Below are 24,745 nucleotides of genomic sequence, written 5' to 3'. Positions count from 1 at the left end.
TTTTTTTTTTTTTTTAACAATTTAATGAAACATTTTGGAGGAGACCCATAAAAAAAACATAAAAAATGTTTGAGAACTCCTTCTGCTTTAGTTTAGTAGTCCATCATCCAACCTCGGACAGGCTCGTGGAGTTCCTAAGTTGTCCTGAACGCAGCACCAGCTGATAGGGATTCAGGGATTCAGTCAGACTGCAGCTAGTGTCGTAGCGCCAGGCTGCTAGCTATATAGCTCCACTGTGTTGTTAGCTAATAACATAGCCTCCTGGAGCAGCCAGTCCAGCCAGTGATCATCATCATCATCATCATCATCTGTCCCCGCCGGGTTTTGGAGCTCATTCTCCGGAGGCTGATGTCGCCTACGTAGCTGTAGCCTGCTACCTGCCTCCATTGCATTCCCTCTGGATGTCTACCCGTGGTGTGACCGAGGAGTGAGCGTGGAAGAGGGAGGCGGGTTCACGGGCCGTGGACGGTGGTGGTGTTGGTGTTGTTTTGGTGGGTTGGTTGGTAATGCTGACGGCTGAGCCATCTTTTTTTAACGTCAGTGTGAACTGTAAAGCTACATAGGCTAAAGAGATGGTCTCAGGAAGCTAACAATGGGACACAGACAGCTAGTTGCCTCCTGTTCCTTCCTCACCCCCCCCCCCCCCCCCCCCGTCTTATTTGATAGTGATAACCCAATGGTTACTTAATAGTCCTCCTTTGTATGGGTTAAATGTGATGGTGGCACTTATTGAATTTTGTTTGGCCATGTCCCGTAGTAGTGTTGTAATGAACCCAGCTAATGCTACCTAGCAATAATATAACAAGGTAGAGCTGCCCTGAACGCATCTGGTCGTTTGTTTATTTTTTTTTGGGGGGGGGGGGGGCTATTCAAAAGTAGCCAAAACCCCCTGAGGAACCTCAGGTTTCGTGCCGCGCTGCGAGCTTGTACATCTGCTATTTTTGAACATTTTGGGGAAAATCTTGGAAAGTGTGAGAAGTACTGATTTAGAATACATTAGAATCGGCCTCAGGTCTTCATGGGTTAAAATGGGTGTGTGTAGCTGTCGAGATGAAAATAGACAGACAGACACACACACACACAAACACACATACAGCTACAATCTGCTGTAGGTGAGCTTTATAACGGGCAACATAGCGACAGACAACACGTCAATTAGCCCAGTGGTTCCCCCAAATTGACACTTATTAGCCCGCGGACCCCCATTTCAAAAGATATGACCCCCATAAGAGAAGATTGTTTTACGGCTCTAGCAGTGATTCTCAACCATTTTAATTTCAAGGATCACCAGTTTGACATGCATTAGGGCTACAGACCCCCATTTAATGGCATTTCTATCACTTGGACCGCAATTTATATTGTAAAATCTATGTCAATTTAACTCTGAGAGTGTACAAATGGAACCAAATGGACCCGTTGGGTCCATTTGGTTCCATTTGTACAGTTACAGACTCATAAGACTCATAAGGGTCCATTTGGTGCCTAATCTATCATTTAGCTGGCGACCCCCTGGAACTCCCTCAAGGACCCCTGGGGGTCCCCGAACCCCACTTTGAGAACCCATGAAATTAGCCTACCAATTCAATTCAATTCAATGGGCTTTATTGGCATGAGAAAACATACGTTTACATTGCCAAAGCAAAAGGCACAATATAACAATACAGCAATACAATCAAAACAAAAAATACGTACATTTGAAAGTCAGAGTCATCAATAGATCAATTTCTATGTACCAAGATCACTGGGTGCAGGTATAGTGCAGGAATATACACAATGATTAGTCTTTAGGGTGGTTGTGTTCCGTTTGATATCCTTCTCCTATCACAGCAACTCACGAATCTTGCTGCTGTGTTTGCACGTTGTTGTACTTCGTTTTTTGTCATTGGTCATGTTTTCAAAATCTCTGTGTGTGGTTGTAATCTGTGGGAAGTATGTGTCTCTGATGTCTTGGTACAATGGACAGACGGTTAGGAAGTGTAGCTCGGTTTCCACTTCATTTTGTGTGCAGTGTGTGCATTGTCTGTCTTCTCTCGGGATACAGGTCTGCCTGTGACGACCTTTCTCGATCGCAAGACTGTGTTCACTGAGTCTGTACCTAGTTAAGATTTTTCTTTGTTTTGGGTCGGTCACAGTGCTCAGGTATTCTGCCACTGCGTATTCTCTGTTTAGGGCCAGATAGCATTCTAGTTTACTCTGCTTTTGTGTTGCTTCTTTCCAATGTGTCAGGTAGTTTTCTACCTACCACCATGCTGAACTGCTTTGAGATTGAATAGCTGGTGGTGTGTTTGTTTTTGTGTCACTGACTTTGCCATGTTAATAATTATGTCAAGGTTAATGATGCCATTGTCCCACAATCACGCCCCCCATCATCTCGTTGGCATCTGTCCACCAGGCTATGCAGAATACTTGCACCCGTTTCAGTGTATATCATGATAACATAAGTCCACACATGATTGATTTATTGCAGTTCTATGTAGTAGGGGCTGTCACGAAACGTAAATAAAAAATAACATTTAGTAAGCAAACATTCCACATGGCAGAAATGACAAATAAGTAAATATACAAAATTAGTCAAAATTACTGACACATTTAATTACTTATACTAAATTATATATAAGTTATATTTTTGGTTAAAACCCCCCAAAATTGTTTAAAGGTTAAAGCAGTATAGAGTGTTTGTTCAGTAGCAGGGGTCTCTGTCTCTCCAGCTCTTTGATAAACAGAACATACGTTTTCAGGTGGGTGGGCAATCTTCAGCCAATCAGGAGAGAGTACACATTTATCTGCTTCAATTTCACAGTGTTCCAGTTCCAATTTTGTCTGCTCATTTCTTAGTGCCATCACTTCCAAATTCACTTGTTTATCCTGTGTCCTGTGTGAGTTCTCTCTCCTTGGTATCCTGACCTGAACATTTGTATTCTGTTTATTTAAGAGCTGGAGGGACAGGGTGACTCCTGTTACCGAACAAACACTCTATACCAATGAGTATTATCAGAATATAAAGCAATTTAACACTTATCTTAACACAAAAAAATATCACTTACCCTACCTTTAAACTAGTGGAAATAGCCGAGCCAAGTTCAAAATGCTTGGCGCATTGTGAGCGTGTACTGTAGTTCAGCTATTTCTGCCTTTGTTTGAGAATACAGGAATATTTATGAACATTTTTCAACATAATAGCGATTATGACGTTTATCTCAAATAATTGTGATTATGTAATAATAGTGACAGGCCTATCTAAGTGTGGAAATTAAATGAACCCCCTGTGATCTTCCCCAGGTTTGCGTTGGCTCTGCTCAGGGGGGGAGTGTAAGATGTGCAATGGAATGTTAGAGTCAATATCAAATGCCTTGTGGCCCCGCTGCGCCCCAACCAACACACAACCCCTCTCCCTGCTGCTGCTCCTGACTCTGCTGTCCACTGGCCAAGGCTCAGGTAAGAAGGCTGTACTAAATTGTTTTAGAGTCAGCTTTATTGTCACATCACAGGTTTACAGAAGTAAAGAAGTGGGTGAAATACATTTTCATGCATAGTTCCCATCGTATTGTTATTTCCATAGAAGAAAAAAGAAAGTGAAGAAGAAGAGGAGGGGGAACAAATTATCTACAAATTTACAGATGGTACCTGAGATAAGATATAAAGGTGCGTAAGCATAGAAGCAGATACTTATGGACGTTAGTGAAGGTGCTAGAAAAAAACACAAATAAGACGAGTCAATGCGTTGTACATGGGATTAAGGTGCAAAATGTCAGTGTGTGTCGACCGCATAATCCACAAACACACAGTGTTATAGCACAGTGTTTGGTTAGCAGACACAAATGTATTCATATCTAGGACCCCCAAATTTACACGTATTCAGCCACAGATTCCCATCTGAAAATATGTTTGTGCCAGGGACCCCCATACAATATTTGTGTTTTTTTTTGGTGTTCATTTTTTCACATTTTTCAAGATTATTTGACAATAGCAGACAATGAGCTTGTAGATCGTTATTTTCAAATAGCCAGTGTATATATATGGTTAAGTTGATTAAACTGATTTAGCTGCGAATCTTGCCAGGGGCACCCTGGAACCCACTCAAGGAACACTTTGAGAACCACTGTTATAGCCCACCCACATAGAGTGACCAAACGTCCTGGTATGGCCACGATTGTCCCGGTTTCAAGCTGGGTGTCCCGAGTCCTGACAAATCTCTCTAAAACACTGAAATCAGCTCGAGAGGGAAAACGAGAGCAGACCAAGTGCAGAGCCAATATGTGGTACGCGCTTAAACAGAGGCTTTTCTGGCCTTCCACTATCCGGGAACCCATTAGGTGGTGCACCTCTTGGGTGCACCAGGAACTTGGTTCGGCTCCTCCCCTTTCTTAGTCCACTTCCTCCCGGGTGCTTCTGTGCTTATTCCTACTAACAACAACACTACATGTTTAGGGCAGTGGTGCTGACTGTCTGTCTTGAGAGATTAGGCATATCAAGTCGAAACACTTCTAGGGAAGAGACTTGGTGAATGTTTATCTGCCGTGCTTTGAAGCCATATCTCTTGGAAGTCACAAAAAGTAATGTCACTCATTCAACACCACCCGGTCATTTCTCTGCTTGTGCATGAAGAGTGTTGCGGAAAGAAACCATTGTTTAGTCTGTTCAGGATTTCCTCCTAAATGATTTATTTTAGAATGCATAATACAGGCCATGAGAGTAGTATTCAAGCTATGGCCGGCGGCCGGGCGATATGGACTAAATCAAATATCACTATGTGTTAACCAAATGCGTCCATTTCAATCTTTGTTTCAGACCCAAGGGAGATTTATATCACAATAAAAACACAACACAATAAAAAGAAAAATAACATAAGAAATACAATAAAAGACTTCCACCATGTTCCGTTTCGAACATGCAGACAAGTGCGCCAATGGTTCCGCAGTCTAGAGGAGAACCTGACAGAACAACGTATTGGGTTAGTTAAGACGGCAATGATGTCATTTACTGACTCAGAATCTCAGATGCCCTACACATAAATCTATACACAAGCTTGCGTAGCACAGCAGAGCAGGTGGGTACCCCAACACTAACAAACATCTGGCTTGCACTGGAGCTTCTTGGAGCTCCAGCCGTCATGCCATTTATTATAAGCCAGCGTGAGTCGTATCAATATATTGATGATAATATTCAGTATTGTGACAATAATTTAATATCTGTTGCCTGAACAGATTAATAAAATAAAAATAATAATGGATAAAGAAAATGCATTCACAGGCTATGCTTTTCAAAAACAAACAGTAGTACAGTGGCGATTGACAGGAAATGGGGAAAGAGTCCGGCAGTGACGTGCAGAAAAGGTCTACTTGGCTCGGAAATCAGTCCCTGGACTGAAGCTGTCAGGCTTCATCAGAGCCTATCTAGGGTACGCGCCTTAACCACTCGACCATCGGTTCTCCGAAATGTTCCAATTGTTCTCCGAAATGTTCCCAATTGTTTTCTCCCCAGGATGCCTGAGGCCGTACATGGTCCAAAACAGCTGGGTCAACCTGACGGAGAGCAACAGGGGCTCGTTCCCCGTGGGCACGGTGCTGCAGTACAGCTGTGACCCGGGCTACCTGACAGATGGTCCCAGCATCCTCACCTGCACCCCGCTGGGACGCTGGTCCTCTGAGCCGCCACGCTGCATTCGCAGCGATGGTAAGTATAGGAGCCCGAGACCCCACATCCTGTAATTAATGTTTAGTTGAAAAGCAAGCTTTCTTGCAAGGGTCCCCACGGTCATGAAATTCCTGGAAATATTTTGAAAAAAAAAAAAAAAAATCCAGTACTGGAAAAGGTTTGGAATTGATCAAAGGTCCTGGAATTTATCAAGGGTCCTGGAAAAATATTTGGCTATGCATTGTTTTTGGCTATTGATTTTTTTTAATACAAAACATTTTCATAAACATGTATAACATTACATGAAATATGTAACATAAGTACCGGTAGTTTTTTGCCGAACGGGCTGTGTAACACCCCATCCGCACTGCCAGTGATGCGACGTGACGCGAGCGGGTGATGAAATCTCATTAAAATACATGTTTTTGAATGAGACTGTCCTGACCTACCGCGAGCGACAATGAACCATGCAACGACTTCGTCCACCCCTCCTATTTTCGCTCGCAGGGTCACTATGCCCTAATTTTGCACGAAATGTTGAATGAAATTGTACTATTTTATATTCTATGCTTTATTTTTGCTACACTGCCTATCTTTGGGCATTGTACATAGGAGTAAGAGACACATTATTGCGCTGAAGGATTGTTTTATAGGCCTGAAAATTGGGCTAAATATTCTGGAAAAGTTTGGGAAAAGTTTGGGAATTCATTGCTATAAATGTGTGGGGTCCCTGTAAAAATGACAGCTACGTAGCAGAAGGTACTTCATCAGGCCATCTTGAGATCCACCCGGTGAAGGTAATACTTCCCATTAAAGTATTATAATTTGTTCATTTGAAGACAGTGTGTGGGAGGGAAACAATATGTAAAGAAAAACCCAAAAACATTACGATCTTTCTGAACAAAAAAAAGAAGAAAGTAAGAAAAAGTGAAACTAGCCCATACCTGGCGAGAAAAATCAGAGGACATCAATTGCATAATTGCTGATGCTAATGTACCGGGAAAAAGTCAAATAATAGTCGACATATCAATTTGGTAAGCGAAAGCTACTCCTATCTAACCCATTGAGACCTGGAACGCATCTGTGTCACTTTTAGATTTCTTTAGGCTATTGAAAAATAGCAGATATACAAGCTCATAGCGCGGCACCAAGTGCCGCGCTACGAGCTTGTAGATCTGCTATTTTCGAAAAATCTGGTCTCAGGTCTTAATGGGCTAATTGATGTGCTAATTCAGGGGTGATGCAACTTCGATGATGGAGAGGGCCGCTACATTTCCACACTCACTCCAGAGGGCCACATTGCATATACATATACATATACATATATAGAGGCAGACACCTCTTATCTTATTTGAACTTTTTTCGTAATTTAATGCCGTATTTCGCCATTCTTTGTCACACAAAAGTAGCAAAAATAGCAGATCTACATTTTGAGCTTGTAGATCTGCTATTTTTGCTGTTTTTGAATTGGAATCCTGATTTATATTTTTTGGGGCCTATTTTTTAATTTGAATACTGAAAATTTGAAATGCATTTAGTTATACTTATGTTAGCTTTATGAACTTATATACAAATATATTGGACATAAAAAAAATAGAATAGAATAGCCGATGTATGTGCTAATTCATTTGAGAATTGGCATTCATTCTCATGATTCTGTAAGTAAAGGAGAATGTCACTTTTCTTTTTCATCGCGGGTTGTCTTTTGTTTGTTTTTGTTTTTTCTTGCCAGAGTGCTCGCCTCCTTCGGAGCCAGAGAAGGGGGGTTACACCTGCCACCCGTCCCCCTGTCGGAGGTTTTCCCACGGCACTGTGATTGAGTTCTTCTGTGACGAAGGCTTCGTCCTGAAGGGAGAATACAAATACCTGACCTGTGAGGACGGCCAGTGGGACGGTCCCATGCAGATCCACTGTGTTAACCAAGGTTTGCTTCCTCCCTCAAACTCTTCTCTATCCCATTGTTAACGTAAAGGGATAGTTCACCCCCAAAATGACTTTTTTCCTATCGATTAGTCACCCCAAATATCATGGAAATGTGTTTGTTTTTGTCGCATTCCTAAGCCAATAATTTGATGACCGGCAGTGGGTCCGGTAGGAGGGTCTCCTACCGGAACCACTGCCTACTGGTCCGCTGGTCATCAAATGTTTTGGGTGAACTATCCCTTTAACTAACCACTTGAACGCCAGTGTTAGTGGCGGAATAGGGGGGCCGCCCCATTTTCAATTTATTTAATTTTCATTATTATTACTGGGACGGCTATGGCCTGTTTGGGGCCATGCATGTGGGGAACAATGAGAGTCGTAAATTTTTTACTGGCTATGCGGCACAAACGCTATGCGAAGCTCGATCAATCAGTTAAGCCGACGGGTCGGGTCAGCCAATCAGGGTCCTCATACCGGCTTAGCGGCCCAACCGTGGCGTGACTCAGCGAAGCCGACGCATACAATCTCCCGAACACACTGAGAATTTCTGCGTCTTTCTCAGACCTGCGGGCAGACAGATACAGATATTGGTGATCTTTCGGTTGTCATACATCTCGGGATCGTATGAGACACACGCCGGTTCGCTTCAAAGTGACGAACGGAGACCGAGAATCGTTTAAATGTTTCCACAGCACGTCTTCAACCTATATTTTAGCTACTGTAGGCTTTTATACTCTTATATAAAGATATGCTCTATGAGGCTCCCTTTATTTTTCTCTCTCCCTCGCTCTCACAGGCAGGTATGGTAGAGTGTGTGTGTGTGTGTATGTATGAAAATGCATGTTCAGTGTTGGACTTTTAGTAGGCTACAGTATGTTGACAAAAAGGGGAAAAAAATCTACTTCACACCGGCCTTTAATGTTTACAACTGTCTGTCCTATATCTTCAGTGGACACTCAGTCAACAGCCATAACCTTATCACTCATATTGATTTGCTATGTAAGTCTGTTAAAAGGTCAGAAACATTGTGTGTGTGCATCGAGTTTGTGTTGTATGGACAGAAAACACATCTTTATCAGCAATCGGCTCAGTGCATATAAGTGTAGGCCCAGGTTTTCAGAAGGTGGCATACCCATTTCACGTTCCTGTACCGTACGTAGATCCCTTATCCCATTAACCCATTAAAACCTGAGACCGATTCTAAAAATGCCTTCTAAATCAGTAGTTCTCGGACCTTTTCGTGTCAAGAAGCCCCCAAATGATATGTATTTGGCCGCAGACCCGCCCATCTCAAAAGGTTTTGTTTTCTCGCGGCACTCACGTGTGAAAATACATTCCATCAAACTTTCAGCCGCAGCTTTTCTCCCAGTGCGGAGGAAGAAGAATGCTCTTAGGAGGTTTACTGTGATCCCTCTCTCTTCAAATATATACTCCTTGGTTTCTGTGTGTGTGTGTGTGTGTGTGTGTGTGTGTGTGAGAGAGAGAGAGAGCGATAATAGCGGTTCTGAAACCAGTAACCACAAAACCGCTTCCGCTTCCAGTCGCTGTGATGATTAGTCGTTTTACGCACAGAGGTGGTTAAAGCATAATGTAGCCAGTTGCGCAAAGATAACGACTGTTAGATATGGATACTAGGTTCGGTGGAGCTCAATGTGTGTAAAACCCAAGGAATTTAAAGACAGACACAAAAGTTCAACTTAAGGATTGTATTAGAACAAAATCATAGTGCAGAACAAACAGTTCATTTCATTTATAAAGAAAATAAAAAAGGGGGCCCTTTAAAGTTTTCAGTGTCAGTGGATCTTTCAGGGGGGGAATTCAAGGGGAATGGAACCTGTCCTTTTGTCTACCACACGGAGTGGAGGTAGGGAGTTAGGCCCCAGAATCCGGGTCCGGTTGGGTCAGTGTGGGAGGCTCGCCATCAACATCGGATCGAATCCAGCCGAATCACAAAAACCTGACCTAAAAGGCCAGGTGAAATAAAATAATCAGTCATCTAGTTGTACAACAATGTCAAGTTCCAAACAAATTATTATTTTATGACTTTTCATCAAATAATAAATAGTGTCATTATTCATGATTCATTAAATAATAAATTCTCATAGAAAATAAAATACAAAAATGATACTCAAAACATGAAGTCATGAAACACTTCATCATTAACTCAAAATAAACATTTACCAAACATTTACCACACATTGTACCATGACTAAACAACCAAACCATTGAACCAACTTTAACTCACCGTTGAGTATGAAGCATTAGAGTATAAGAGAGAGTACACAGCAGCAGCAGCACACCATGCTGCCAGCAAACACTGAGGAGGGAGTGGAGGGAGTGGCAGGAAATGACACCATGGTAGCCAGACATTTATACTTTTCCTGCTGATTGCATGATTGCCTGGTTACCATGGTTACCTGTCACCTGGTCACCTTGGTTAGTTACCTGGGTTACACTTTCCCCCCCTGTTCTCATGTACGTCCCGTGACATGTAACTGGTTTGGTGTCAACTGGTTTTGATCGATTGGTTACTTTGGCATGGTACAATGAGGGACACCTGGGCCTGCCAGGGCATACGTAAATGCAGTAGTTAAACCATGAAACAATGATTGAACTGCATCTAATACTGGTTGCCCAGGTTTTGAATACCCTAATCGGTCTGGTGGTCTCCGGGTCCTAGTTGAACGCCTTACGGGAGCAGGGTCGTCACTATTTTCTGAGCCGGAGGAATCCGAGGTAAGTGGTAAATTGGGGGAATCGGTTACATCCATGGGTTCATCAGCCGGTTCAGAACTGGGTTCTGCACTTCCAGGTAAGTTTAAACCTTCAGGGCTGTCAGCGTTATCAGGTAAGTATGAATTTTCAGGGTCGTCAGGTAAGTATGAACTTTCAGGGTCGGTGACATCAGGTAAGTTAGATAGGTTCCGATCCTCTGCTACTACATCAGAGGATGCGTTCTGTGTGGTCTCCATGGGTGTTGGATCCATAGCAGAAGGGTTTGGAATATCAATTACTGTTGTGAATCTAGAAAGTTCAGAGTTGGAAGATCCAGTGTACCAGTGGGATGGAATGATTTCATCATCTGATAGATCGTCCGTATCGATATGATTGTCTGCATTTGGGAGAGGTTTTGGTTTGAGTAGCTGTTTGTTGGGAGGACATTTCTCAGGTGCAGGCAAATAACCACAAGGAAGCAGAAGATCTCGATGTAGTGTTCGAGAAGGCTTGTCCTTATTCTCAGGTCTGACTGTGTAAACAGGAAGAGTACCAGCTCTTTTAACAACAATGTACACATCAGATTCCCATTTGTCTGCTAATTTGTGTTTTCCTCTCAAGCGTACATTTCTGACCAAAACGCGATCTCCCACAGCTAAGTCAGAAGCTTTGACATGCTTGTCGAATCTGGTTTTGTTTCTTTCCATGACTTTTCCAGCATTTCCAGTTGCTATTTTATAGCTTTCCTCCAGGTGAGATTTAAGGTTTTGGACATACTGAGAATGGGATGTATGTTGGTTGTCTGTAACAGGCAGTCCAAAGGCTAAATCAATTGGGAGTCTTGGTTGACGTCCGAACATGAGTTCGTATGGGGTAAATCCAGTGACATCATTCTTAGTGCAGTTGTATGCATGTACTAGTGGTTTGACAAAATCCTTCCAATGAGTTTTCTCCTGATTTGTCAGAGTTCCAAGCATGTTCAACAGTGTACGATTGAAACGTTCCACTGGGTTTCCTCTGGGGTGATATGGTGTAGTCCGTATTTTGTGAATTCCAGTCACCTTGCAGAGTTCCTTTATTGTCCGGGATTCAAAATCTGGTCCTTGATCACTGTGAAGTTTTTCCGGAATACCATAATGGATTAGGAAGTTATCCCATAAACATTTGGCAACTGTTTTGGCTTTTTGATTGGGTGTGGGAATGGCAACGGCATATTTTGTGAAATGGTCTGTCATTACCAGAATGTCCTTGATCCTTCCATCTGGTTCCAATGATAAGAAATCCATGCAAACGAGTTCCAATGGTCTGGTTGTTTTTATATTGACAAGAGGTGCCGCTTTCTCAGGCAAAGATTTCCTTTTCACACACCTTTCACAGGTTTTGATCTTTGCGTAGACATCAGCAGACATTCTTGGCCAATAAAATCTGGTTCGGACCAGGTCAAGTGTCCTTTCTATTCCCATGTGGCCCATATGATCATGCAGACTGGTGAGAACTTCGTTTCTCAGTTCTTGTGGTAAGACAAGCTGAAAAGAGCATTGAGAACCAGTTTGTCGCCTTCTTACAAGAATGTTGTTCCGGAACTCCAACCGAGTTAATTCTCTAAGAAGAAGGGGCAAATCTGGAAGTTCGTCCCTCAAGGTAGGTGGTGGTGTGACTCCACTTTCCAGTTGAGTTATGACATGCTGAATGACTTGGTCTGCTCTTTGTTTTGCAGCGATCTCAGTTTCTGTAAGATGAGAAATGACTGAGGATCCAAACTGCTTGTCGTTAACAAAACTGTCTGGTAGGGCTTTAACGGACATGGACAGTGATTGGACAAGGGTCAAGTTATGAGGATGGGTATTGGAACTGTAGATGAGCTGTCTGTCACAAATGGCTAGAACGGTGGGTTGATCAAGGGGAATGAATTCAGAATCAGGTAGATGATGGTCCCAGAATTTCCATATTCGTTCCCTTTCCTTTTGAGACTTGAAATCATCCAACAGATCACCATGTGGTCTGCGAGAAAGCCCATCTGCATCAGCAGCTTGCTTGCCAGCTCGATACAGGATCTTAAAGGAATAGGTGGATAGCGTAGCAAGCCACCTGTAACTAGCTGCATCCAATTTGGCTGTTGTCAAGAGGTAAGTAAGAGGATTATTATCCGTTACAACCGTGAAATCATTGCCATATAGATAGTCACTGAACTTTTCTGTTACTGCCCATTTGAGAGCAAGGAATTCCAGTTTATGTGCTGGATATCGGGATTCACTTCGAGAGAGTCCTCTGCTGGCATAAGCAATGACTCTGTTTTGTCCTTCTTGTTCCTGGTATAGCACAGCTCCCAGACCAATGGAGCTGGCATCAGTATGGAGGAGATATGGTTTCTGCGGGTCAGCAAAAGCTAGAATTGGAGCAGTAGTGAGTTTTTGAATTATGGTATCGTAAGCCTCCTGACAAGCAGATGTCCAACGCCCACCAAATGGCTCTTTGGGATTCAGGTACTGTTCCGGTTTTATTGTCGATTTGAATTTCTTCTGGGATGGTGGATAACCAGATGTAAGGTCATGGAGGGGCTTAACGATAGCAGAGTAGCCTTTTATGAATCTTCTGTAGTACCCGGCGAAACCAAGATAGGATCTTAGATCCTTCAACGTCTTGGGAACTGGCCAGGTAGTGAGTGCTTTAATCTTGTCTGGATCGGTCTCGACACCTTCGTGTGATACCACATGTCCCAAGTATCGAACAGCTGTTTGAAAGAACATGCACTTTTCAACAGACAGTTTCAGGCCATATTCTTTCAACCTATTGAGCACTTTCATCAGCCTTGCTTCATGTTCTTCCAAGGTAGGTGCAAAGATAATCAAGTCATCAATGAAGACAAGGACTTCCTTCAAGTTCATTTCGCCCATGCATTTCTCCATGAGACGTTGAAAAGTGCTCGGGGCATTCGTTACTCCTTGAGGCATGCGATTGAATTCCCAGAATCCTAAGGGACATACAAAGGCAGTTTTGGCTTTATCTGCTTCCTCCATTTCAATTTGGTAATAACCAGATTTCAGGTCGAGTACTGAGAACCATTTAGATCCTGAGAGAGCTGTGAAAGCATCCTCAAGCTTTGGCAGGGCATAAGCATCCTTAATGGTTTGTAAGTTCAATTTCCGATAGTCAATACAGAGCCGTACACTTCCATTCTTTTTCCTTACCACCACGATGGGTGATGCAAAGGGAGATTCAGATTCACGGATTACTCCGCTTTCAAATAGTTCCTGCAAGTGTGTACGGACAGCATCGACATCTTGGGGATGGATGGGTCTTGGTCTTTGCTTGAATGCCGTGTCATCTGACAGTTTGATCCGGTGAGTAACTTTATCAGTTCTGCCAAAGTCAAGGTCATGTTTTGCAAAAACTTCTGGGATGCTATTAAGCTTAGCTGTAATGCGATCTTTCCATTCAGGTGAGAGAGGTGAGTCACTGAAGTTGAAGTTCAGTGGCTGTGATAAAGAATGAACTGGATCAGATACACTTTGCTCTTTTGAAATGGTGTTAACTGTACTCATTTGTGCAATAGCAGATCTGGCAGGGATGATGACATCATGATCGGATTCATTGCTCACAATGACAGGCAACTGACATGGCTGAAGGTTGGAACAGTCAACCAGACATGATTGAACTATCAAGCTGCCAGGCAAAGAGAATGAAGATGGATGTTCAACAATAACAGCATTTTGTAAAAAGCAGTTGGTAGATGTTCCCTCCAAAACTACTGTTTTTCCTGGTGGAATGGTTTGTGGACTTTTCCCATGCAGTCTAATTACACCATGATTGGATTGGTTGTATCTCAATTCAAGGATCTTCAACACTGCTTTGTATCCATAGGGGAGTGAGTGATTCATTGGTAGGTCATCTTCCAAACATCTCTCATAAAGAACATCAAGGGTGTTTGTACCAATAAGCACAAGGTCATGCACAAGACCATGGATCGATTCTACATTAGGCACCACCAAAGCAAGAGTGTGTATGTCTACAGATGTGCCAAGGAACTCGGGTGGAAAGGTAAGAGGCAGTTCGATGTAGCCCATGTAAGGTACACTCTGGCCATTAGCCCCCTCTACTTCCAATATATCCATCAGCGGTTTGATGTCTTGGTCAGACAGACAACTGATATAGAAGGAATAGGGGATTGTGGTCACCTGAGAGCCTGTATCCAATAGACAGTTGTATTTTTTTCCTTTGATGTCCACTTGTGCAGTGCTTTGTGTGCCAATGAGTCCTTTTGGTATCTTGTATCCTTGCGTCCTTTTGGGTTGTGATTTGTTGCAATTCATGGGACATAGTGTCACTGCAGCCTCTGGTTGTCCCTCCACAGAGACTGCATTCAGTTTGAGTCACTTGTTTTGTTCTTCATGTCCCATGTCTGCTGTTTCTGTTGTAGTTGCTTCCTTTTCACCATCACCAGAGTTGGATTGGCTGCACCACTGCAAGATGATGATATGTGACCATCCTCTCCACAATTGAAACAGTACCAAGGCCTTGGTCTATTTGAAGATTGTGACACTGCAGTGGCAGCTCTAAACTTTGATGTGGTTTGACTCTTCTTCTGAGAAAGCAAGGTTGTTAACTGGCTTTGTAGCTGGTTCATTTGCTTCTGGAGATCGGCAATTGCTTGTTCCGAGGTCGCTCCACAGGCACTGTGTGAACTCACATTCACCCGTTGCTTGGATGTACCAGGTTTTCTAATACGATTTTCTTTTGCCAGCTGTCTGTCTTCCTCTGTGCGCAGTAAGAGCAATAGCTCTGAAAAGGGTGGAGGATTGTCTTTCTTCTGATCAAGCAGATTAGTGATCACTGCGTTCTCCAGAGATCCACGACAGAATTGTCGGATAAGATGCTTCTCTGAGTCACTGGATTGAATTCCATCCCTTTTCACAACAGAGTTTAAGGCAAGTTGTAGTCGCTGTAGATAAGCAGAGAATTTTTCATCTCGATCCTGGTAGGTAGTCAAGAACTGAGCAAAAAGCTCCTCTCCATCCTGGACAGTGGCAAAGGCTGCATCAAGGATTTGCAAGTAGGTGACAGGACGAGCTTCAGATCCTAGCCCTTTAACCACATCAGCTGCAGGAGATAGCAAGCTCTCAAGGATTCGTCTTGTGACATATAAGGCAGACATGCTAGGATCAGCAAGCAACAAGTCAATCTGTGAGCGCCATGTTTCATAGTCTGTTTCATTATTGGGTTTGGGACATTTCCCAGAGAAGGCACGGAGTCTTAGTGGGGACAATGAATGAGAACTGAAGTCCTCCTTCTTCAATATATGTTCAACCACAACTTTTTGTATGTCAGGGGGGTTTAAGTCATCTCCTGCTAGAGACACTGTTCTCCTGACACGTCTGGTGCCTCCAGTTTCTGTCTGTGGCTCATGCCGGTCAGGCACAGAGCTTTCCTGTTCAACTTTTCCCTCCTCCTCTCCAGGTTTTCTCAGTTCTTTACTCATTTGAATGAGCATATCTTTTAACACAACCTCAAAACTTCTGCCACTAGAGGTGGCTACTTCTGCAAGCTGTTTGAGGTAGTTCTCAGTGTGTGTGCCACCTACTGTAGCTGCATACTCATTTGCCAAGGAACGTATTTCATACACAACCCCTTCATCATCCATGCGATGTACCATTGGCAACAGGGGCTCTAACGCTTCTAAAGTAGCTTCGTCTTTGAATTCAACAATCAAGTTTTTGTGATCCATACTGGTAGGGTCATCCACTGGAGTGACTTGTTCAATCGGCCCATACTGTTTCAAACATTTAAAGAGGGTTTCATCTGTTTCCGCTGTGTTTTTGTCACCTCTGACAATCACAGATTTGGCTAACTTCACACCTGATTGTTTGATGAAATCCATCTTAACTTGAAAATGCAAAAAAACAATTCAATGGGTTTCACACTTATTGAGCTCCTAGCTGGCTCGCCAAGCTGTAGCCAGTTGCGCAAAGATAACGACTGTTAGATATGGATACTAGGTTCGGTGGAGCTCAATGTGTGTAAAACCCAAGGAATTTAAAGACAGACACAAAAGTTCAACTTAAGGATTGTATTAGAACAAAATCATAGTGCAGAACAAACAGTTCATTTCATTTATAAAGAAAATAAAAAAGGGGGCCCTTTAAAGTTTTCAGTGTCAGTGGATCTTTCAGGGGGGGAATTCAAGGGGAATGGAACCTGTCCTTTTGTCTACCACACGGAGTGGAGGTAGGGAGTTAGGCCCCAGAATCCGGGTCCGGTTGGGTCAGTGTGGGAGGCTCGCCATCAACATCGGATCGAATCCAGCCGAATCACAAAAACCTGACCTAAAAGGCCAGGTGAAATAAAATAATCAGTCATCTAGTTGTACAACAATGTCAAGTTCCAAACAAATTATTATTTTATGACTTTTCATCAAATAATAAATAGTGTCATTATTCATGATTCATTAAATAATAAATTCTCATAGAAAATAAAATACAAAAATGATACTCAAAACATGAAGTCATGAAACACTTCATCATTAACTCAAAATAAACATTTACCAAACATTTACCACACATTGTACCATGACTAAACAACCAAACCATTGAACCAACTTTAACTCACCGTTGAGTATGAAGCATTAGAGTATAAGAGAGAGTACACAGCAGCAGCAGCACACCATGCTGCCAGCAAACACTGAGGAGGGAGTGGAGGGAGTGGCAGGAAATGACACCATGGTAGCCAGACATTTATACTTTTCCTGCTGATTGCATGATTGCCTGGTTACCATGGTTACCTGTCACCTGGTCACCTTGGTTAGTTACCTGGGTTACAATAACCACCTAGAATATTGTCTCTGTCTATTGCCTCATCAATTTACTGATTGATCCTGAACTCCATGACAGTTCTTCTGGAAACCTGGGTGCATTGGTACTCTGTGGTCTAGGACAGTGGATCACAAAGTGGGGGTCCCAGGGACCATCAGGGTTCTTTTGAGGGGCGTAATAAAGGGGCTAATGAAGTATTCAATATTCAAGTCTTTCTTATAGAATTTGACAATTTGGCCAATGTTTAACCAGTTCTTTATAGTAGGCTGTAGTTTGTTGATTACCTTTGATGCAGTCTGGGGACATCTGGGACCCCCCCCATCAGGGGACCCCCCCAACACCCACAGGTTGAGAACCACTGGTCCAAATAGAGCCAAAATCGGTCTGGCTCTAATCTCCCCCCCCTCCCCCCCACGTTTTCTTTTGTCTCATCAGGCTGTGTCCGGCCGTTCATGGTGCAGCATGGCTCAACCAACCTGACGGAGAGCAACAGGGGCTCGTTCCCCGTGGGCACGGTGCTGCAGTACAGCTGTGACTCAGGATACCTGACGGACGGGCCCAGCATCCTCACCTGCAGCCCGCTGGGTCACTGGTCCTCTGAGCCGCCTCGCTGCCTACGCAGCGATGGTAAGTACAGTGGTGGATTTAAAAAAAAAAAAAAAGTACTTAAGTAAAAGTATCAATACTGCAATGTAGACGTACTTGTTACAAGTAAAAGTCCGGAATAAAAAAATCTACTTGAGTAAAAGTGCAAAAGTGTTGGTATCAAAATGTACTTAAAGTACCAAAAGTAGAAAGTACTCATTATGCAGAATGTCCCATTTCACAAGATTTCAAACGTATAAAATGTCTAAAAATCTTGAAAATAGCAGATCTACAAGCTCACAAATGCGTAGCATTCGCGACGCATTGTGAGCTTGTAGATCAGGTATTTTTCGATTATGTAATAATTGTGACAGGCCCTAGCAGAGGTTTGAAATGATTGTGCTGCTGCTTCACCTAGCCGTAGTAGTTTGAGAACGAATCATGACTCCGTCCTCTCTTGCTCTCGCTCTCTCTCGCTCTCTCTCTCCCCCCCCCTCGCAGTGTGTCTGCCTCCGTACGAGCCGGAGAAGGGGGGCTACGCCTGCCACCCGGCCCCCTGCCGGAGGCTGTCCCACGGCACTGTGATCGAGTACTTCTGTGACGAAGGCTTCATCCTGAAGGGAGACTACAAGTACCTGACCTGCCAGGACGGGGAGTGGGACGGCCCCATGCAGATCAGCTGTCTCCTGGACCAAGGTCGGTCATTTTTAGATGTCTTTGGCTAATCAAAAATAGCAGATATACAAGCTCATAGCGAGGCACTCGGTGCCGCGCTATGAGCTTGTAGATCTGCTATTTTTGGAAAATGTGTGCAAATCTTTGAATATATATATATTATCTTTAAATAAAAATCAAAATAATTTGTAGAATCGGCTTCATGTCTTAATGGGTTAAATGTCTTAGTTACCTTCCACCACTGACCAAGGTGAGAGCAGATTAGCCGCCAGGTGGCACATGGTCAGGACTATTATAAGTGTGTGTGTGTGTGTGTGTGTGTGTGTGTGTGTGTGTGCGTGTGTGCCCAGTGAGGACAGGATTATGTTGGACGCTTGGGATTTGTAACACACCTCATGTTTGATGATGATGAAATGGGTCTGGTGGGTCGATGAGGCTTCAGATCAATGTCAACCATTTTTTCTTTCAAACTTTTGCCTCAATGGCAATTAAAAATAGCATGTTTAGGCAAAAAAAACATCACAAAAAACAACAACACAGGAGCCGAGATACAGGATGTTTAAGTAATAAGTTAACCAGGAAGTGAATGGAACAGTACATCTTCGGATCGCATTATCTCTGGTTCTGTTTTATTTTTAATTTTGTATCTAGTCTTTCTCGTCAACGGCAGGCTGTGCCATAGCAGAATATGACGAGAAATATCGTCCATGTAAAACATTCGAGTACTTTTTCCACCACTGGCTGAATCCATCCTTTTTTTGTTGGCGGTTTCCAAACGTGCAGAGCGAGACCCCTCTCTACCGCTGGGGATGCCCACCTTGTCCATCGTGGCGTCTACGGCCAGCTCCGTGGCCCTCCTCCTGCTGCTGGTGGTTCTGTTTGTGCTGCTGCAGCCCAAACTCAAGTCCTTCCATCGGTGAGTCTCATCATCACTTTGTTTTTGTGCCACAAAAACGGGATTCGGGGAAAAATTGGGAGTCGGCCAGGGCCGTTCCTCAAGATCTCAGATCTTAAACCCATGCAATTCCGGGGACGCGTCTCTAGTCATTTTAAGATGTAAAACAATGCTTTTTAGCTCAAATCTAAATCACAGGTCCCAGGTCTTAAAGGGTTTAAAAAAAACAAATTCTGTCATTCGTCTGGGGGGAAAAAAATGGTGTTTTGAAAAATGGTATCGTGAACCGAGTATCGTGATTGGTTGGAATCATATGGTGAGTTGAGTGAATCATATGGTGAGTTGAGTGAATCATGTGAATCATATGGTGAGTTGAGTGAATCATATGGTGAGTTGAGTGAATCATATGGTGAGTTGAGTGAATCGTTGCCTATGTGACCAGTTGTGCTGTTTCCGCCCCCCAGGAGGGAGCAGGGGGTGAGCGGCCACCCCGTGTCCATCATGGTGGAGGGGGTCCAGGTGACCCTGCCCACCTACGAGGAGGCTGTGAGCGGCGGCACTGCCCTCGGCTCTGACTCGCGTGTGCAGATCGTGCTGTCTGAGGAGGAGGAGGGCCAACAGGCCCCCGGAGGAGGAGGAGGGCCCGAGGAGGCGGGCCCCTCCTCGTCCCTCAGCCGCCAGCACTCGGAGATGGCCGTGGTCCACCCTGTACCGCCGCCGTCCTCCTCCTCCCCCCGTTCGCCTTCCTCCTTCTCCTCCTCCCCCACGCCGCCCTCACCCACGTCCTCCTCCTCCCGCTGGGGTCTGGAGCACGTGGTGGCGGGCGCGGCCGCAGCGGAGCCCTTGCAGCGGAGGCTCTCCGCGGGCAGCGACCAACACAGCCTGCCCCTGCTGCTGGACTCTGAGATGGACTACTCTGACGGTAAGACCACGCATGGATCCAAGTCAGTTAACCTCTTGAACCTTAGCATCCCCTTTTCTGAGGAGAACTTTAGCCAAAAAATAGCAGATCTACAAGCTCACGAGGCGTTGTGAGCTTGTAGATCGTTTTTTTTTGGCAAAGAGGTATATGTGTAGAGGGGGGGGGGGGGAAAGAGCAGACCAAGTAAACAAAAAAAAGTATAATCTGAAACACAATTGTATACAATATTGAGGGGGTTCCCTGCTTCATCCGTCTCTCAACTAGGGGGTCCTTGGCCTGAAAACGTCGAAGGACCCCTGGTTTAGAATGATCATACTTAAGCATCACCGTTACATTTTCACTCGTGAGATGTTACTCAGCTTTGTTCCATGGGGTGCTGCATATATTGATGCTGGGTTTGTTTGTGTTTATGGCTTTGCAGATATGCCTTTGTTGAAGGAGGCCTGAAGCACGCCACAGCCCCTCTACAGTAGGATATACTGTACCAGAGACCCGACCCCCCCGCCACCATCCCCCCCCCCCTCTACCAGCGTGTCTGTGAACCTGCTAAAGCTAAGAGGGCTCTCTCCCAAAAAAAAAGCTTCTCCACTACAGCAGCTGTCAACACAGACCGGGACGACACTTCAAACGGGGGGGGGGGGGGGGGGGGGGTGGGAACCGACCTGCTCTTTTCGAATACAAGAACTAAGTGAAACTGTGCCGTTGAAAAACGGTATCTCTTGGGGTTCTGCATTGGTTTTCCGTACGTACCGCTTGCCCTGCGTCTCGTTTTTTTTTTCAGGTTTCTCGGAACCAAATTTTCAGGCCCCTGCTCAGGAAGGAGTTCTGAGGCAAGCGGTCCATTTCTCTTTTTATTTTTGTTTTAAATAGAGAAAATTGCCGATCCACAAGCTCACCTGAGCTTGTGGATCTGTTATTTTTAGCTATTTTTGAACACTTTTGAAAACTAACAACCTACCCTAAATTAATAATAAATAATAATTATAGTAATATGACGGAACCTCATAGTTCTGTAAAGTTTCCGGTTCTGGCAGGTTCTGGGTTGACCCCTTTGTAGCCAAAAAGAGCCTTGAGCGACGCTGTGGGTGGCTCTGAACGAGTTCGCCATCGCAAATGGGGGGGGGGGGGGGGGGGGACCCGTATGTACATACATGCTTAAAACTTTTATAGGAATTGTTACATTATGTACGTCCAATGTCTGACACACACACACACGCACACACACACGCATCCATTAGCTTCTTTTAAATAACCATTGGTTTAGCTTGGAAATGTGAAAAGGAAAAGAAAGAAAGAAAGAAAGAAAGAAAGAAAAACGTAAGGGAAAGAGTTCTGATGGCTATTGGGTGGTGAACAATGTTTTTTGTGTAAATTAATGGATAAATCTACAAACATATCACATCATGTAAGCCAGTGGATGTCAAAGTGGGGTACAGGGACCCTCAGGGTTGGTTTCTTGAGGTGGGGGGGGGATCCAAATGGACCCTCACACGTCTGTAACTCTGAGTTACGGGGGTCCTCGTTTGAGGACCGCTGTAAGCCATATATAAGGAATGATGCATGAAGGTTAGGAGACCTACTAGAATGACGATGATGTGATTCTCACTCTCACAACACTTTCTTCTGCTTTGATGATGAGTAGAGGTGCAACAGTTGATCGAACTAATCGATTATTAAAAAAGAAAAAGATTGGTAATTTTTTATAAATTAATAGTTTAACACATTGAGTGCCAAAAACGGTTATAACCGTTTTTCATGATCCAAACGAGGAGTGCCAAAAACTGATCACCGTTTTTTTTTTTTTTTTTTTTTTTTTTTTTCCTTCACAGCACCAGGAGATATCATTTTTCGAAGATTTAGACTCCTATCCACTTCCTGGTTAAGGGTTAGGGTTTTTTTTTTGTGTTTTTGACTATTTTCAACTGGCTGCAACTATGGAACGGATTTACCGAATGTTTTTAAAACCAAAAATGGTTAAAAACAGCATTAAAAAAAAACATCTGGCACTCAATGTGTTAATAACCTTTCCCTATTTTGGGCATGTCATTATAGGCGTAGAGTTTAGAAAACAACACGTAAAGAAATCCTCACCTTATTAATGCCCAAATAATGCTCATTATTATCAAGTTTGTAAAAAAAAAAGAAAAAAACTAAATATTGAATATTATGATACTTAGAAATCATTTCACACTAAAAGGTTATGATAATATAAAATAATATATATCATACATAGTATTAAAACAAATTCTGACAATATAAACAAAATTACAATAAATAAAAAGAAAATTCCTTAAAAGGTAAAGAACAAAATAGCAGATCTACAAGCTTAGAACATGCGTTGTGAGCTTTTAGATCTGGCATTTTCACAATTTTTCGCTCACTTTTTTGTGACAGTAATATCGGTCTTAAGTGGTTCTTCGATTCGTTGATATACGATTAATCCAAAAAGTAATCAACGATAATCGATGGTTGCAGCCCTGGTGATGAAAGAAAGGTTTAATTTAGCTTTTTTGTGTGTAAATCAGTTCATTAATTAGTAGTTAATTTGCATCATGCCACATAAGTTTGCCTTTTTACATGAGATGATTGTACTGCTGTCGCATGTTATTTTGAGATGATTTCCTTCCTCAAAGCTGTTTTCTTTTTGTATCGTCCAAAACTGTTAAGGATTAAAAAAATGTAATAATAGCAAAAGTGCTTATGTGTGACGCTGTAGTATGATCAATTAGGGCGTTAATTTACGGGGGGGGGAAAGTTCAAATATGGAGATAAGAGGAACGATATATATTTTCCAGTTTCCGCTTAAATAACCAAAAGATACTTGAGTATAAAACTTGAGTTTTGAAAATATTTTCAAATAAAAAAATATATATATCATCAGATTTAGATTGCAAATCATGAATAGACCAAATTATATCTAGATAATGGAAATGTATATTTAAAAACAAATTGCTTTTGAGGAATGAAATCATATCAAATTAGGACGGACAAAAGGACATGCATGTCAAAACGGCAGACACGGTCTCACTGTTTTTAAGCTGGCTTATCGTGTCCTTTCCTCACCTCCCTCCCTCAGGCAGTAGTTCTCAAACTTTTTTGTGCCAAGGACCCCAAAATGTATGTATATTTGGCCACGCCCAGGGGTTAACCCATTGAGACCTGAAGCCGATTCTACATGTCTCCTAAATCTCAACAGTATTCTGAAAAACTTATGTTTCTATATCAGTGGTGCTCAATCTTTTTCATGTCAAGGACCCCCAAAATTATATGTATTTGGCCGCGGAACCCCCATCAAAATGTTTTGTTCCAGGGACCCCCCAGAAGCAAACATTTGAGTTAAAAATGTTAGCTTTAGAAATATATATATTCAAAGATTTGGACACATTTTCACGATTTTTCAAAAATAGCAGATCTACAAGCTCATAGCGTGGCACTCGGTGCCGCGCTATGAGCTTGTATATCTGCTATTTTTGAATAGCCCAAAGTGTAAAACAATGCATTTTAGCTCAAATCTAAAAATGACACAGTTCCAGGTCTTAATGGGTTAAAATCGCATTTTGATGGGGACCCCCTGGAACCCCCTCTAGGACCCCACTTTGAGAACCACTGCTGTATGGGATCAGTGTACTCTCCTATCCTCATCCTCCACCCCCCCCCCCCCCCCCCTTAGCTTTCCACTTCTATGCACAAGCATCTGTTTTACTTTAGTTGCGTGCCGTTGTCGTGCTCAGTAAATGGCAGATCTACAGTATCAAGAACGTGTCTCAGAACGTGTCACACTTGTATATCGTGCTGTTTACGGCATGCAGCAACACCAGCGTGCGACTTTAGTGTAAATCAGGCTTAAGGAGTTTTAATTTCATGTAATGTTCAAACAGAATGAATGTGTGTTAATTGCCTCCACAGCTTTAGTGTCGTTAACACCAGAGCAGTGTCTCTCAACCCTTTTCTGGATCCAAGGGATCAAGATATTGAAAGCATTCGTGGCCCACCCATCTGACGTCTTAACCCATTGAGACCTGAATCCGACTCTACATGTCTCCTAAATCCCAACAGTTTTCTGAAAAACGTATGTTTCTATATCAGTGGTGCTCAATCTTTTTCATGTCAAGGACCCCCAAAATGATATGTATTTGGCCGCGGACCCCCATCAAAATAGGTTGTTCCAGGGAGCCCCAGAAGCAAAGATTTGAGATTTGAGAAATGTTCGCTTTAAAAATATATATATTCAAAGATTTGCACACATTTTCACGATTTTTGAATAGCCCAAAGTGTAAAATAATGCTTTTTAGCTCAAATCTAAAAATGACACAGTTCCAGGTCTTAATGGGTTAAAAAATAGCAGCCACGCCGCGTGCCCACCAGTGGGCCTACTACTAGTGCTTTTGTCGGACACATCACTGGGCACCTGAAAATACTATTATAATAATAATAATAATACACTTAATTTATTTAGGCTTATTATTGTTCTAAATAATAAAAAAATAATAATAAGGAGAACTAAATTGAGTATTTGATATATTCACCTCTAGGGCGCTGTTGACCAGCCATTTGGTTCCGTTTTGATGCTTCCGCCATTCTTTGGAGGTT

At 43.0% G+C, this 24,745-nt stretch overlaps 1 protein-coding gene across 2 annotated transcripts; it reads left to right on the top strand.

Annotated features, from left to right (window-relative positions):
* The first annotated feature begins 188 nt into the window (after positions 1 to 188).
* Positions 189 to 23,566, top strand: LOC311036777 (sushi domain-containing protein 6-like). 2 transcript variants are annotated; one of them, XM_084045728.1, is made up of 9 exons: positions 189 to 485; positions 3,280 to 3,435; positions 5,482 to 5,673; positions 7,367 to 7,558; positions 17,514 to 17,705; positions 18,165 to 18,359; positions 19,122 to 19,254; positions 19,698 to 20,155; positions 20,577 to 23,566. In XM_084045728.1, the coding sequence occupies exons 2-9, from the start codon at positions 3,315 to 3,317 to the stop codon at positions 20,600 to 20,602; spliced, it is 1,509 nt and encodes a 502-aa protein (XP_083901854.1). In that variant the 5' UTR covers positions 189 to 485; positions 3,280 to 3,314; the 3' UTR covers positions 20,603 to 23,566. The 2 variants fall into 2 exon arrangements, with proteins under 2 accessions (XP_083901854.1, XP_083901853.1); XM_084045727.1 differs by having other exon boundaries at positions 189 to 491.
* Positions 23,567 to 24,745: the final 1,179 nt, after the last annotated feature.

The sequence above is a fragment of the Gymnoscopelus microlampas genome (genome assembly GCF_963454915.1).
Source record: "Gymnoscopelus microlampas genome assembly, chromosome: 20".
Lineage (NCBI taxonomy): Eukaryota > Metazoa > Chordata > Actinopteri > Myctophiformes > Myctophidae > Gymnoscopelus > Gymnoscopelus microlampas.
This window is presented reverse-complemented; position numbering and strand designations above follow the sequence as displayed.

Excerpts from the sequence above, each read along its gene's own strand:
- LOC311036777 (XM_084045728.1), top strand. The coding sequence starts at position 3,315 with ATGTGCAATGGAATGTTAGAGTCAATATCAAATGCCTTGTGGCCCCGC. Across the intron at positions 5,674-7,366 it reads ACGCTGCATTCGCAGCGATG|AGTGCTCGCCTCCTTCGGAG; the intron begins GTAAGTATAGGA and ends TTTTCTTGCCAG. Across the intron at positions 20,156-20,576 it reads TGAGATGGACTACTCTGACG|ATATGCCTTTGTTGAAGGAG; the intron begins GTAAGACCACGC and ends ATGGCTTTGCAG.